This window comes from Myotis daubentonii, chromosome 3, assembly GCF_963259705.1.
Source record: "Myotis daubentonii chromosome 3, mMyoDau2.1, whole genome shotgun sequence".
Classification (NCBI taxonomy): domain Eukaryota; kingdom Metazoa; phylum Chordata; class Mammalia; order Chiroptera; family Vespertilionidae; genus Myotis; species Myotis daubentonii.
In genome coordinates this window covers 163,327,869-163,344,028 of record NC_081842.1, presented here as the reverse complement: position 1 = coordinate 163,344,028, position 16,160 = coordinate 163,327,869, and the positions used below count along the sequence as shown (strand labels likewise).

The 16,160-nt window shown below is 35.4% G+C and overlaps 1 protein-coding gene across 2 annotated transcripts in view; it reads right to left on the bottom strand.

Annotated features, from left to right (window-relative positions):
- PIGK (phosphatidylinositol glycan anchor biosynthesis class K) overlaps window positions 1-16,160 on the bottom strand; it is a 91,992-nt gene that overhangs the window by 52,795 nt on the left and 23,037 nt on the right. For both annotated transcript variants that reach the window (XM_059689154.1, XM_059689155.1), the window contains exons 5-9: window positions 14,824-14,935; window positions 11,913-12,009; window positions 9,323-9,440; window positions 8,102-8,212; window positions 5,545-5,717 (exon numbers count right to left, since the gene is read on the bottom strand). In XM_059689154.1, coding sequence (XP_059545137.1) covers window positions 5,545-5,717; window positions 8,102-8,212; window positions 9,323-9,440; window positions 11,913-12,009; window positions 14,824-14,935 — 611 coding nt within the window. The remainder of the gene's footprint in view (window positions 1-5,544; window positions 5,718-8,101; window positions 8,213-9,322; window positions 9,441-11,912; window positions 12,010-14,823; window positions 14,936-16,160) is intronic.

The window sequence follows — 16,160 nt, the reverse complement described above, 5'->3', positions numbered from 1 at the left end:
ATTGAGTTGATCAACAACAGAATCAATAAGGTCCAAGAATGCAGTCAATATGAAAATTAATTGTTCTATATTTGAGCAACAAATAGAAAATAAATTTTGAAGATATCACTTAAAATAGCATCAAAAATAAAAATTCTTGGAAATAAATTTAATGAAAATTGTGAAAGACATCTACACTGAAAACCATAAAACAACACAAAGAAAAATTACAGATCTAAATAAATGGAGAGATATGTCCACGAATCAGAGGACTCAATACTATGAAGGTGTCCACACTCCTCAAATCAATATACAGAATCAATCCAATCCCATCAAAATCCAGGGGCTTTTATTTTTTTTTTAGAAATTGACAAGCTGTTTCTAAAATTTATTTGGAAACACAAAGTACCTAGAATAGTCAAAAGAACCTTGAAAAATAAAAACTGCTTTAGGAGTTAACACATCCTGATTTCAAAACTTACTATAAAGCTAAAATAATCAAGACAGTATAAGAGTGATGTAAGCAGACCTATAGATCAATGCAACTGTAAAGTCCAGAAATAGACCCACACATATATGGTCATGTGATTTTTTTTTTTTTACAAAGGTGTCAACATATCTTAGTAAGGAATTCAAACTTTTTTATGGTGCTAGAATAACTAGATATGCATATGGAAGAAAAATGAGCCTCAAGTCCTACTTAACAATATGCTCAAAAATTAATTCAAAGTAAATCAAAGACCTAAACATAAAAGCTAAAACTACAAAACTTCTGTAAGAAAATAAAAGACAGTCCTTGTGACCTTGAGTTAAGGTTAAAAATCCTTGCACAAAGGTCATTAAGCATAAAGAAAAAAATTCATAAATGAATGACATTAACATTAAGTCTACTCTTCTAAAGATATTAAAAAAATAAAAGGCAAGCCAAAATACTAAGAAAAAAATATCTGCAAAAATATATCTGACAAAGAATTTATATCCAAAATATTTAAAGATTTCTTATAATTTAGTAAAAAAAAAAACCCTAATTTTTAAATAAGCATAACACTTCAATAGACACTTCATGAAATATGTATGAATGACAAATAGCACATGAAATAGTGCTCAATGTCCTGTCATCAGGGATTTTCAAATTAAAATCAAAATGATATATTACTACATACCTATTACTAGACTAACTAAAATTAAAAAGACAATATTAAGTGTAATTAAGGATGTGAAACAACTTATTTGTAGAAATGCAAAATGGTACAATGACTATAAAAATAGTTTGGAAGTTTCTTATAAAGCTAAACTTGCACTTCCACATGATCCAGTAAACCCACTCTTAGATATTTAATTCAAGTGAAATGAAAACATGTTTAAAGTGGCTTTATTCATAACTAGGGGCCCGGTGCACGAAATTCGTGCACTGGGTGTGTGTGTGGGGGGGGAGTGTCCCTCAGCCCAGCCTGCCCCCTCTCACATACTGGGAGCCCTCAGGCGTTGACCCCAGCCCAGGCCTGACGCCTCTGACAGAGGCGTCAGGCCTGGGCTGGGGGCAGAACCAGTGATGGGGGGAAATGAGGGTCCCCTGCTGGGCGGGAGAGCGGGTTGGGGGCGAGTTGCCCTGCCGGCCCGCGTGATCGGGTCCCGGGCGACCACCGGCACTCACGCCCCCAACCCGCTCTCCCGGGTTGAGGGCGTGAGTGCGGGCGGACGCTGCAGCCACCCTGCCGGCCCCGCGTGATCGGGTCCCGGGCGACCACCGGCACTCACACCCTCAACCCGCTCTCGCGGATTGGCGGCGTGAGTGAGGGCGGACGCCGCAGCCGCAGCCGCCTCGCCGGCCCGCATCCGGGTCTACCGGCGGGATCAGGTCTCGGGCGACTGCTGGCACTCACACCCCCAACCCGCTCTCTGATGGCGCTGTACCATCCTGCCTGCAATATGCAAATTAGCCACCATCTTTTTTGGCGGTTAACTGTCATCTTAGTTGGCAGTTAATTTGCATATCTCACTGATTAGCCAATGAAAAAGGTATCGGTCATACGCCAATTACCATTTTTCTCTTTTATTAGTATAGGATTGCCAAAAACTGAAGGGGGCAAAAACAAATATCCTTTCATTGGTGAATGGATAAACTGTATCACATGTATTGCCCAGCAATAAAAAGGAACTAACTACTGACCAACAGGTATGGATCCAAAATGCATTATGCCAGTAAAAGAAGCCAGATTCTAAAGCTTACAGAATGTATGATTCTAACTATATTACACTCTGGGAAAATCAAAACCACGGGGACAGAAAACACCAGTGGTTTCCAGGGATATAGTGGGAGGATTGGATAAAAATAGCCATAAGGAAATTTCTTGAGGTGATGGATTGTTGTGGTGATTAAGTGTGAGCATTTGTCAAAACTCAGAACTGTATACTAAAAAAGGTGACTTTTGAGGCTTCATAGCTCAGGGGTTAGAGCACTGGTCTCGTAAAAAGGTGAGTTTTGTAAGTAAATTATACTTCAATTTTTAAAAACTGAACAAACTACAGTTGCACACAACAACATAAGTGAATTCCAAAAACATAATATTGGCAAAAGAATCAAAACATAATTGCTTAGGTGATATAACTAAAATGAAGAGCACGACAGTGAATTCCATAAAAGTTAGAATAGTGGTTAACTTTGGGGGAGATAAAAGGGTAGAGATGAGATGGGGAAAGGGCACAAGGAATGGGGCAGCTTCAAGTATACCGTCACTGTTCTACTTTTTTTCAGGTGGTTACTTGAGTAGTTACTTTGTGATACTTCGTTGAGCTACATTTATATTTTACTTTCTTTTAAAAGAGAACAAGCCAAGTAACTCAGGGCAAATTATAAAAGAATAATACAAAATATATATATTTTTAGAAATATAAAGCATTCGTATCTTGGCTATACCATTTATTAGATGGTATCTTAACCTTTCTCAGCCTCAGTTTACTCATCTAGAAAAAAATGTATTCTGTTTTTTTCTTGGGCAATGCCTAAAGAAATTACACTTCCACATTTTGTAACATTAAAATGTGCCTATATTTTTACAGCAATAGGCTGGAGGTTATTCTCCCAATATAGTAAGGACACAAAACTGGTAATCTGAGTAATTCTGACATGGACTTATGACTAAATTCTAGAAAGCCCAATCTTTCAGGAGGGTAGACTGCTTATTTGTCTGCATACTTGTCAAAAATCAACGTCTGTATATTCAGATGAAGAAGTTAGAATCAAATTACATAAGCCAGAATTATTATAATCAGTCCATACTTTACCTCATTTGTTCTTGCAAGTAAATTAATAACACAATTAGTAAGACATATGCAAAATAAAGTGTTGTTACTAACTATACGACTGTATCTTACTTAATATCTAAGTTTCAGAAGACATATAAAAACAATTATTTCATATAGCTATTTTGGTCAATTTTATACTAAGTTATTCACCATATTAGGTTTTAGTATAGTGTACTCTAGTACACAAATATGAAATATAGACAGTCTAAGTCTGAACAAATCAGTTCTGTTGTTTCCCTAATAAATGTATAAAGTAATATTTTAAAGTATAACTGACAATTTTAATAGCAGCTACTGTGTTAATATTTTTAATTTAAGATCTGAAAAAATACATACACATTCTAGCCCATAATTTCCTTAATAAAATAGTTTTCACAATATCTGATCTCTCATTAGTATACTTTTCTCAAAGCACTGGCTATCATTCACTTTTACATGTAAATATAACTACGTACAAGATAATATTTGTAACATCCATGTAGAAATTCCTGAAGCATTTTGGGAACTTAATTTTTCTAAATTAATTGGATAGTCTATACCAGTGATCATGAAACCACCTGTAAGCAATATTCTAAATAAGTTTTTTTTAAAATAAACACTAGAGGGTGCTCTAATTCAACGGTGCCTGGTGTCTGGCTTTAATATTTAAAATTATTTTCTCAATTAAAGATGAATTAAGATAACTCTTCAGCATCAAGTATTTTTGCATCCATCACAGTACATGGGGATAATTTATGAGACAAAATTCCATTCTTCCATAATATATAATGAAACAGTAGAATTCCACTGAAATCATTTTTTATTGTATAATTATTACATATTTAATATTTTGTGAGGTGAAGAGGACAGAAAATAAGTACAGAAGGAGTATAAAGATAGTCCTTGACTATAAAGGAAATTAATGCAGTGTTCATATGGTTAAGAGAAGATATATCACATCTTATAGATTTAAGTTCAAGGGAAATAAAATGAATTTGGTAAAAGACATATAGTAACTCAATTCCAAGTTTAGTTGCTAAGTATTAAGATACAGTTCAACTATTTTACAAAGGTAATTTGAAAGTATTAAACAGTAAATAAAAGTGATATGATCTGTTGTCTTAAGAAAACTGAAAAGAAAAAAATCCAAGGCCTTGAATATCCAGAATAGGAAATAATTAATAATAACATCAATTAAAGTTCAATACCTAGTAAAGTATATATTTCAAGAAAGTGGATATTAACTATTTAATCCTAACAAAATATTTTGCCTTTAAAAATGTTTAGAGAAAAAAAATAAATTATATTTATAAAATTCACATATCCAAAAACAACTAATTCCCCCCCCCACACACACACACACACGAATGCACACTCACTGCTCACTCAAACACAATCCACTCCCCAAGAAGGAAGTACCTGGCTTATGCCTCTCTCTTCCATTCCTTTACCAAAAGCCTCCAAAACAAATCCTAAACAGTGGCACCTGTTGATGGAGGGTCACTTCAAATTTACAACAGCCCCAGAGAAAATGTTCCAGATTAACAGAATACAGCACTAGAGAAAAGCCAGAGATATAACTGAACCAGGCTCACAAACCATTCAGGCTCTAGAAGCCAAAACAGATGGCAGTCAGAGAACTAATCAGATTGCTGGAGCCGGAAGAAATTCTGAACAACAAGCATTGTGTTATGGTTTGAAGTATGTATTTGGCACCTGTATTCTTTGGCACTCACTTCCCTTTTTATGTTTATCTGCCTTGCATCTGCCAGATTCCTAGGGCCCATATTACACACGAAAGGCCCAGCTGCCAACTTCCCTATTCAATGTTACATCACTTAATACCTTCTACTTCAATTGGTGACAGCAAACACATTCATTAGAGATTAATCTTTTGAAATGTTCACATACCTGACCTTTCGTGAAGGTCTTCTGAGCCATTATACACACCTCCAACAACAGAAAAGTATCGCTGTGAGACAGCCAGTTACCGGAAACATTTTAGTCTTTTTTTTTTTTTAGCAAATCTCAAATCATATTATTACAAACATTATATTTTGGAGTTATGACATAATCCTAATCATGGTCATAGCTTCTCACTGATATTTATAGCTTTTGCCCATAAATCTGAAATGCATAGGGCCTACATAAAGTGAAGATTGGGTAGAAGTGTGTAATTTTATTTACAAACACCAACTTTCATCGCTTACTCTTGTTACATAAAAATTTAAAAATTGTTAAACTAGGATATTCTATTTGAATAAAAATTAAGATGAATACCTGCTTTCCAGGATTCCTAAATCTGGTTGCAAACTAATAGTCTCTGTTGTAATTTCCACTTTCCGTACACTTCCAAAGAAATCGGTTATCAGGACATTTTTAGGATCCCTCTGAAAAAGATCAGTGCGATGTCCAGGAGTAGACACACACAGACTTTTCGGACATACCTGAAACTGAAAAAATATATGCAAGCATAAGAAATACACATACAACTTTCATTAAGCCATAACACAATATAGTAGACTGCATTGTGTTTTTAAAGCTCTCCCAACCTAAAGAAGATAGGTTTCTAAAGATAAAGGTTTCATTGTTATAGTAGTGCTTGACATTCTAAGAAAGTTATAAAGACATAAGAACAGGTGAGAACAAGGGAAACTGCCAGGGTAGAGTAAAAAACATTCGAGTTTTTGAATCATATGCTACAAAGTATATTTTGAACCCTTAAATCTATGAGAATGCAAACGCAACACTATGACAAGAGAACTGGTGTTTTCTACGTCTATGTCTGTCTTAGGAGGCTGCTCTGCCTGAGTGGTTTCTTTAAACGTTTTGTAATTGTGACCCTCCATTCAAACTTTAAATTCACATTAAAAATTACACGGTTGCCCTAGCTGGTTTGGCTCAGTGGATAGAGCCGCAGACTGAAGGGTCCCAGATTCGATTCCAGTCAAGGGCACATGCCTAGGTTGCTGACTCTGTCCCCAGTGGGGGGCACGCAGGAGGCAGTTGATCAGTGATTCTCTCTCATCACTGATACTTCTGTCTCCCTCTCCCTTCCTCTCTGAAATCAATAAAAATACACATATTTTAAAAAATAACATGATAGCCGAAACCGGTTTGGCTCAGTGGATAGAGCATCGGCCTGCGGACTGAAAGGTCCCAGGTTCGATTCCGGTCAAGGGCATGTACCTGGGTTGCGGGCACATCCCCAATAGGAGATGTGCAGGAGGCAGCTGATCGATGTTTCTCTCTCATCGATGTTTCTAACTCTCTATCTCTCTCCCTTCCTCTCTGTAAAAAATCAATAAAATATATTTAAAAAAAATAAATAAATAACATTATAGCCCAATATGTAAAAAAAAAAAAATGAAGTAGAAGTGCTCTGGATCACAGGGAGTTCAAGCATAGCCTCCCCACTAGTTATCCCCCTTGCTCTCCTGCTATGAACCTATGGAAACGATTCCATAAATCAAGTAACTTTCATAGTTTATGCATGATGAGAACAAATCCATGGCATGTGCAGACACCAGTGCTCCAAAAACTATTGTCTAAAAACACAACTTCATTGCTACATAGATCTCACAGTAATTTTTAAGTTAATCTTACTCCTGATAACCCACATCAATAAATTACCAAGGACAGACACATATTCAATCACTCAGCAAAGCATATAAAGTACCTATTACATACACTTCCTACTGTTACCTTCACAGAAGAAACAAAAATTGGTAAGACATGGTCCTGTCCTCAAGGTTTACCCAGCACCCCCTTCATTCTGAAGCTACATGAAGGTAAGGACAGTGCCTGCCTCTTTCACTAGGGTATATAGCCAGTGCCTGGCACTTAGCAATAACTCAAGAAATATGTGAATGCATGAACAAGATGTAAATTAATGGGGGGAAAAGAGTGAATGTCATTGATGCACAGTACTATCCAATCTAGAATTGTTTCAAGCTTTTATTATGCCTACTTTCTTTATTTCTTTTTAATTGATTTCAGAGAGGAAGGGAAAGGGAGAGAGAGAGAGAGAAACATCAATGATGAGAGGAAATCATTGATACGCTGCCTCCTGCACGCCCCCTACTGAGGATCAAGGCCACAACCCTAGCATGTGCCCTTGGCCACAATCAAACCTGGGACCCTTCAGTCTGTAGGCCGATGCTCTATCCACTGAGCCAAACCAGCTAGGGCAGTTACACCTATTTTCAATAGCAACCTCTAAATAGATTTATTTAAAAAGATACAACCAGTACAGAAAAATCAGTGGAAAAAGTGAGCTAAATTCAACAAGCCATGTCAGTACACTGTATTAAAAGTTGTAGGTGCACAAAAATACGTAAGAAAAGGTCCCTCTACTCCAAGAACTTCCCATTAAGTGAGAAAGACACTCACACTCTGTAAGTTCAAAAAAAGATAGACTATGGTAAATGATACAAAAGAGAAATAAAGCTCTGAAAAGCTTTTTTTTTAATGCAAATTCCAACAAGGAAGAATTTGGGAAGACTTCCTGAAGGAGGCAGGATCTGATTTTACTCCTGAAAAATAGGCAGAATTTCAATATGTGAATATAAAAAAGTACATTTCTGGGAGGAAAAAGAGCAGAGCAAATGAATGAAAATAGAAAAGTATCTCAAGGAAGAGCAAGATAACTAGGCTAAATCTATATGTTTCTTGTAGTAAAGAGATACTACTGTAAAGGGAGATTCAAGGTGTGGTTTTACAAGGCTGCCTTCAGCATATGGCACAGTACCCTAGTAGTACACGGAATAATAGACTTCACTGATCATGTTAAGATTAGCATACCTATGTGCTATAATCAAATCAAGCAAATACTTACAAGGTCATTCATATTAGTTTGGCTAGCTGGATTAATTTCTTCCAAAAATTCTAAGACATAAAATGTGTATCTATCCATAAGGTGAACTCCAATTGCAGGATCTGGTTGATGCTACAAAAAACCAAAACATATACAATAGCATATTATTCAGCCATGAAAAAGAATAAAATAATATGGAATAAAAATAAAACAAGCTCATAGATACAGAGAACAGATTGGTGGTTGCCAAAGACATGGAGATATGTGGTGGGCCAAATAGCTGAAGGAAGTCAAAAGGTACAAACCTCCAATCATAAAATAAATAAATCATGGGTGTGTAATTTATAGCACAGCAACTTCCATTAATAATTCTGTATTGCATATTTGAACATTGCTAAAAGAGATCTTAAAAGTTCCCATTACATGAAAAAAGATTATATAACTCTGTATGGTGACAGATATTATTTACACTTATTGTGGTGATCATTTCACAATATATACAAACTAGAAGCCCGGTGCACGAATTCAGGCACCAGTGCAGTCCTTTGGCCTGGCCTGCAGGATCAGACCGAAACCAGCTCTCTGACATCCCCCAAGGGGTCCCAGATTGCGAGAAAATACAGGCCAGGCTGAGGGACCCCACTGGTGCACGATGGGGACCGGGGAGGGAGGCGGGAGGTTGGCCAGCCAGGGAGAAACCGAGGGAGGGCTCCAGGGCATGTCCAGCCTGTCTCACTCAGTCCCAATTGGCCAGACCCCAGCAGCAAGCTAACCTTGCAAGCATCTGCTCCCTGGTGGTCAGTGCACATCATAGCGGCTGGTCGACCATCAACTGTCTGCCCCCTAGTAGTAAGTACATGTCATAGTGAGCAGTTGAGCGGCCTTAGCATGTCATTAGCATATTATACTTTGATTGGTTGAATGGATGACCGGATCACCGGACACTTAGCATATTAGGCTTTTATTATATAAGATATCAAATCATGTTATATACCTAAAACCAATGTCAATTATACATCAATTTAAAAAAAAAAAAAAACGTTTTAAAAGCCAAGCAAAAAATATATGTCTAATAACATAATTATAACCAATGTTTTAAATGTAATCAAAGTTTCCTTCTAAGGTATTAAAAAAGCCTAAGAATAAGAAGTAGCAGATATACTCATTAAGCATATAAGTGATTTGAGAAACAGCTACACATTCTAAAGACAATGCAGTTTACAAATGGGAAAAATCACCTACCGAGAGTGAATCTTCCCCCACTTGGCTGCTAGCTAAAGCCATTATGTTAGGAGAATAAAATCGCTCATACATGGATGCTCCTTGACAAGTATCAATAATAAACAGTAGCTCATTGTAGCTGAAAGAAAAGTAGTAATATCTTTGACATGAATCATGTTGTTAATCATACATTGACTAATATTTTTACAATACTTCCATAGCATAACATGTTTAAGTTATATCTTAGTCATTTCATTAGTTAAAAATTGAAACTTTTCAGAAGAATTCCCAATACGAATTTGATATTAGAAATATTAAAGGTATAATCCTGTCTAGAAAAACCACCTCAGTGGGGAGTGGTTATTGTGCCCCAACTCTTTCCCCTTCCCTTATCTGTGCCACATAATTCAGAATTCTAATGAATACTCAAGACTGAATTCAACAAACACAGACTTGGTACTCATGCTGCCCTAGAAACTGACCTACATTCAGAAAAAAAAAAATAGAAATTTAAAAAAATACACACACACACACACAAATATGACTTAGTCACCATACTCAAAGAGCTTAAAAATTTAACTGGAAGACAGATGCTAAACTGTACGATAAGTGATACAAATATTTATTGAGAGCCTACAATGTGCCTGATACTAAGCTGGAAATACAACAGTCCCTGCTCTCATATTGCTTAGGAAAGTCAAAGTGCTGTAAGAGCACTGAGAAAGGAACAGAGAGAACTGTAAAGAAAGGCAGGTCGGGAAAAGGTGATGTCTGACATGGGCAGTGACGAGTGAGTGTTATTGTATCCAGCAAAGAAAGAAAAAGCTTGTGCTAAGGCACATACATGTGAATAAGTATAAATGTTTGGGGAAATGGGAGAATAATACTATATAGCTAGGATTTAAAGTAATTTGGGGAAATGGAGGGAAATTCATTTCAAAAAGGTTAGGTTAGGTCAATCTGTAAATAAAGTATCCAATATAAAGTCTGGATCCTACCCTATAAATTTGAAGAAGCCACCAAAGGCTTTTTTTAAGTGAAAGAATAAACATAATAAGCTATATATTTTAGAATGAGCTGCCTCACTGGTGAAAGTGAAAGTAGGGAGCAGATACGTTTTCTCAGAGGTTTACTGCAGACACTGGATCTAGGCAAATAGCTAACATTGCACCTAGAAAAGAAAGTATGTAATCTTTCTTTTTTAATTTTTTTATTGATTTCAGAAAGGTAGGGAGAGGGAGAGAGAGATAGAAACATCAATGATGACAGAGAATCACTGACTGGCTGCTTTCTGCACACCCTATACTGGGAACCGAGCCCACAACTGGGCATGTGCCCTGACCAGGAATTGAACCGTGACCTCCTAGTTCATAGGTTGATGCTCAACCATTGAGCCAAGCCGGCCAGGCAAAAGTATGTAATCTTGAACCACAATATCTAAGCAGGTGATAGAAGGTACAATTAATATAACATTTCTTCTGAGACAAACTCAGTGGAGGCCCCTGAGGATCAGAAACTTCTAAGGTTACGTGAAGCAGTACAATATTGCATCACCTGGGCATGGATCCTAGTGCTGGCACTTTCTAGTTGTGTAAAGCGTGGCAAGTTACTTAATCTGTTTAGCTCAATTTAATCATTTATAAAAAGCAGGAACAATATAAGTAGCTACTTCCTGGAGCTGTTATTGAAACTTAATCACACAATGCCCAGCACCTACTATGCATTCAATAAATGTAAACTATGAATAAGATTAAACCAGTAACTAGCAAAATCTTCCTCCTCAATACTTCCATATATTCTGCTTATGCTTATAATTCAATATTTATAATATTTAATTTGTAGCGTAGTTGTGTATTCTCTTCTACTATATTTTTAACCCTTTCAAGGCAAAATAAGCATCACATTCCCCTCTGTGCCATATGTTTAAAAGGTACCCATAGGTGTTTCTTGAAGGTAACCAAGTTAAAAGCAGTGCTATGGCTATTTTTTAACTTTATTTTTATTGTTGACACTATTACAGATGTCCCCATTTTCCTCCCTTTGCCCACTCCATCCAGTCCTGCTCCCCGCTTCCTTCTGGCCATCACCACACTGTTCTATTTTAAATTCACTCAATAAGTTCATATAACAACTTTCCACTAAAGGGATGCTTAGCATTAGATTAATAACAATATATCATTGTAATGAGTCGTTACAAATTTTATGCTAATGGTAATTTCAACATTTTTTTTCCAAATAGTAATATATTGTTATCACACGGAGGGCCAGAGAATGTGCAAAAAGTAAGATTAGGCACAAGGTGGAAAATGAGTATCTGTTCATAATCCCCCTACATAATGGGGAACGTTGTTAGTGGGACTCTTAGCTCCTCGAAAAGATGGTTAAATAATAAGAGCTGTGATCTTGAAAGGTTAACTTTTTTCCATGTTCTTCAATAACTCTGAATTTTTTCTTCTAAAAATAACTCCATTCACTAGAAATAACAAACATAAATCTAAAAGAAATGATTCAAATAAATTAAAAATCTCATAAAGTAGGATCTACAGATCTACTAACCATGGAAAAATTAGGTACCAATTTATCTTGTGAAAAGTAGTTATTTGCTAATTACCGTCTTTTCTGCCACATTTGTTCAAAAGCATCTGCAAGTTCTATGTTGGTAATTTCTTCAGAATCTTGAAATTTCAAGAAACCATTGCCACCATGTCCTTATAGGAAGAGGCAAAAGATCAAACAGACACATTTTTAAATGCAAACCACATATATCCAGATATAAATATTTATTTCTTTCATGGCAATCTTTAATATTATTTGTTATTACATACTCTAAAGTAAAAATACTGTGAAAGTTAATTTTATACCAATTACAAAGAGAACAATGATAGACATAAAAACAGTAGATATAATATCTCTAAGAGTTTTTCTATCATTCAGTTATAGAAAAGCACATTTACATTTTCTCATTGGCTCCATTATTAGGTCAGAAATGAGTTTCCATAGATGAAAATTTCTCATACACTGAGCAAACACGTGTGGTGAGCAAAAAGTAGAAGACACTAGCAAGTCTCATGGTAAGCCAGCACTATTCACAGTGTATACTTGGAATGCTTTACTACTAGAAAGTGTAGTTATCACTTAAAAAGTGATGTTTTTACAAGTATCAAATTCCACCCTGGAGAGTTGACCAGAAGATTCTGACATTTAGAATGAATTAAAGACTCAATCTGTCTGGATTCTAACAACAGCTTATCCACTTAATGACTGTTATCTTAAATCACTTAATCTTTCTATGCCTCAGTTTCTTCAGCTGTAAAGTGAGAAATATGTCAGTAAGACCTTCATTAGCATGCCTACATAGCTACAGATTTTATAAAGGCACCTCCCACTGGGCAGCAAAATAGAAAAAGTTTTCTATTTTATTGCCTCTCTGAATATATGCAGTCCTGTGAGCTCAGAAGTGGTTAGTGGGTATGCCTTTGTGGGGGGAAAATACTACTCCTTCCCATTAGACAACTCTATGGCAGGGCACACAGCTTAGTAAGTGTAAACATTTACTGAATTTTAGCTGCCACTCACCTCCCTACCCAAACACTTAAGTGAAGTGCACAACCCACACAACCCTATATCAATTCTAAATATCAGCACCTTCGGTTGCTGTGAGGATGAAATGAACTACACACAGTGGTTTAGAATACTACCTTAGGTATAGTAAGCCTCAGTAAATACTAGCTATTATCAGTTTTATCACCATATTATAATTAGCAACCCTCCTATCTTCTTCCATGGGTTAGCAAACTCCTTCTGTAAAGGGCCAGGTAGTAAATGTTACAGGCTTGTGGGTCATCAGGACTCTGCTATTGTAGTGTAAAAGCAGTCATAGAAAACACGTAAAACAAATGGATGCGACTATGTTCCACTAAAACTTGATTTTCAAAACAGGGAGCCCTTTCATGGACCATCGTTTACAAAATCCTATTTTAGATTACTGGAATTTCTTCCATATCAATCAACTCAGAAAAAAAAACTGTTGTAAAACCTCTAGTTTGGTGTATCAAATAAAGCTAAGCTACAAGACTATACTTCGTCCCATTTGCCACAAAGGCTTTAAAATTTCTTGTAACTTAAATAAACTAAAATTAAAACTTTCCTGACTTCACTAACTCTGCTGAGTTCATTTATAAGGTTTATAAATTGACTGCATTTTAAAAGCTGTAAATAAATGCAGAGTGATAGATAAATAAAAGGAAACTGCTAAGTAGGGGTCAGTAACAGCCTTTCTGTGACATCTAAGAATCATTCTGCACCTGTTTTATCATCAGCTTAATGGAATGTCCCTGAAAAAAATGTTTAAATGACAACAGATCAACATTCCTATTTACTGAATACTACTATAAGACAGGGCACTGGTGATGAAAAGGTGAAAAATACATCATCATTGACACCTTGGAGTTCAAAATGTAATAAAGTCAATAAATATCCAGACAAAAAAGTAATCATAACTTAAATGCTAAAATAGAAACTGCAGATTAATATGGGAGTGCAAAGAAAAGAGCCTACACCAGCCATGGAGATGAGAAGTATCTTAGGGCAATACCAGGACATACCAGGACACTTCTGAGGAAGAAAGGGGGCACTGTTAATTACATTGGGACAATAGGTGTAAACTAAAACTGCTGCAAGCAATTGAAAACATAGGTCACCCTAGACTTAGAAAGGAAAATCACTGAGACTAAAACGTTAAGGAATAATCAGGTAGGCAAAGTGAACTGAGAAGACATCAATAAGCAAAGGCAATAAGCATAAGCAAACAATCTGAGAACCGAAATAGTCCAATGCTTGGAAGGGAATTAGAAAAAGTATAAGAACTAAAATTAAATAAGTAATAATATTAACTAAATTATATTAATTATATATTACATATAGTATAACTCCACAAATAATATAACTATATTATGGAGGACTTTACAACAGCACTCAATGTATAGACAAAAGACTACAGCAGCTCATACTGGGGAACTATATTAAAAATGCAGTTTCATGAGCCACACTCTGGAGCAAAACTAAATCAGGATTTTAGGAAAAGGCCTAAGTATCTGCATTTAGGTAATCCTCATACATACTAATATTTGAGACTCCATCATTGGAAACCAGAGGTTTAAGAAGAGGAGGGATAGATTTGCAATTTCTATTAAATACTTCAGTAGGACAATTAATAGGAGACAAAACTGAAGGCAAGGAGGCTAAAGCAGGATATTAAGTAAAACATAAGAAGCTTTACCAAGGCAATAGTAAAAAGAACAGAAATAAGAAACTAAGGGACAGCACAAAACGTTACACTGTTCTTAAATATTATTTCAAGTTGTTATATATTATGAGAACTATATAACAGAGGGAACTGTATAACAAATCAACTATTTTAACCAAAATATCATTTAAGTTGTTTAAATTTCTTTCCATGCAAATTTCTTATTAAAAAGAGTAGCAATATATTCTATTATTAAATATCTAAATTCTGAAATTACCTGTCATATAAATAAGAATATTGCTCCTATCATCAGAAAGAAGACGTTTTGACCGAGGAGTACTAGGTGGGATCCTCCCAGTTAATACCCGTAAAAAATTCTCCACAGTTACCTGAAAGCGAGAGAGAGAGAGAGAGAGAGAGAGAGAGAGAGAGAGAGAGAGAGAAATCAGATAAAATAGAACATAGGGAAACCTGATTTTTTTTTTTACTTAAAAAAACATTCTTTCTCCTTTCTCTATGTATTACTCAATATAAATTGAAAATAAACACAAAGAAAAATAAACTAAAAATATATTAATTTAAATATGCACCTCAAAATAACTGCCTTCATTTAAAAAAACTAACAAAAACTACTTGGAAGGGGAGAAAAGTTAATTCTAAATTTAAAACTTAAAAGCTATGCAAAGTAGTGCCAAGAATTTTATAAATCTGGCTTCATAGGCAATTCTTTAGGAAGATTAAGAAAATATATATATATAAACTTGTGAATAAATTCAGCTATATAACTATTGCAGTTAATATGGGCAACCACTTCTGTCAGTTCTAGTTCAACCATGAAAGACAGGTCCATAAATCATAAAAATAAAACCATATGGATCGGTCCATGAATAATCCCCAAGTTATGTATCTTTGATTTTTTAGTGCATTTTGTTAAATTTCACGAAGAATATCTTTAACATGTAAAAAATTCATGCCACTTTAAACCAGATTTCCCAACCTGGAATTTCTGCACCTCTGGGATTCTTTGAAAGCATATTTAAAGTCATGGAGAATGTAATGCTAATTTAAAGTTATATTATACAGATCTAAATTTAAAAAGCAGAAAAATCTTTCTAGCTTTTTTGTTTGGCTTTTCTCTAGATCATAGTGTGTGTGTGTGTGTGTGTGTGTGTGTGTGTGTGTGTGTGTGTGTGTGTGTGTAAGCTCTTTGGTTTAAATTTATCCCAGAAGACAGCAAATTTTTTTTAAGTGTTTTAATAGGATGTCTTATTGGCTAAAAAGGAAGGAAAAATTCTGTTCTACATTTTATAATGACTAAATAAACAAATAGAAAGTCCAACATTTATATACATTTAATCATTCAACAAATATTCTTTAAAGTCTTTAAAGGGCTAAAGGTACTTGCTAGATATAAGATAGGTAATATATATAAGTCATGTCCTCAAGTAGTTTACAGCCTGGAAGGTCAAAGATACGCTTTTAAAATTGCTTCAAAACAATTCTGGGAATACAGCACATTGTGTCTTACTTTTGGTAGACTTAGTAAAAGAAGGATTATTGAGGAAAACTTCATCAAAGAACACTTCAAATTTTAAACATATTCACAACCTTTTT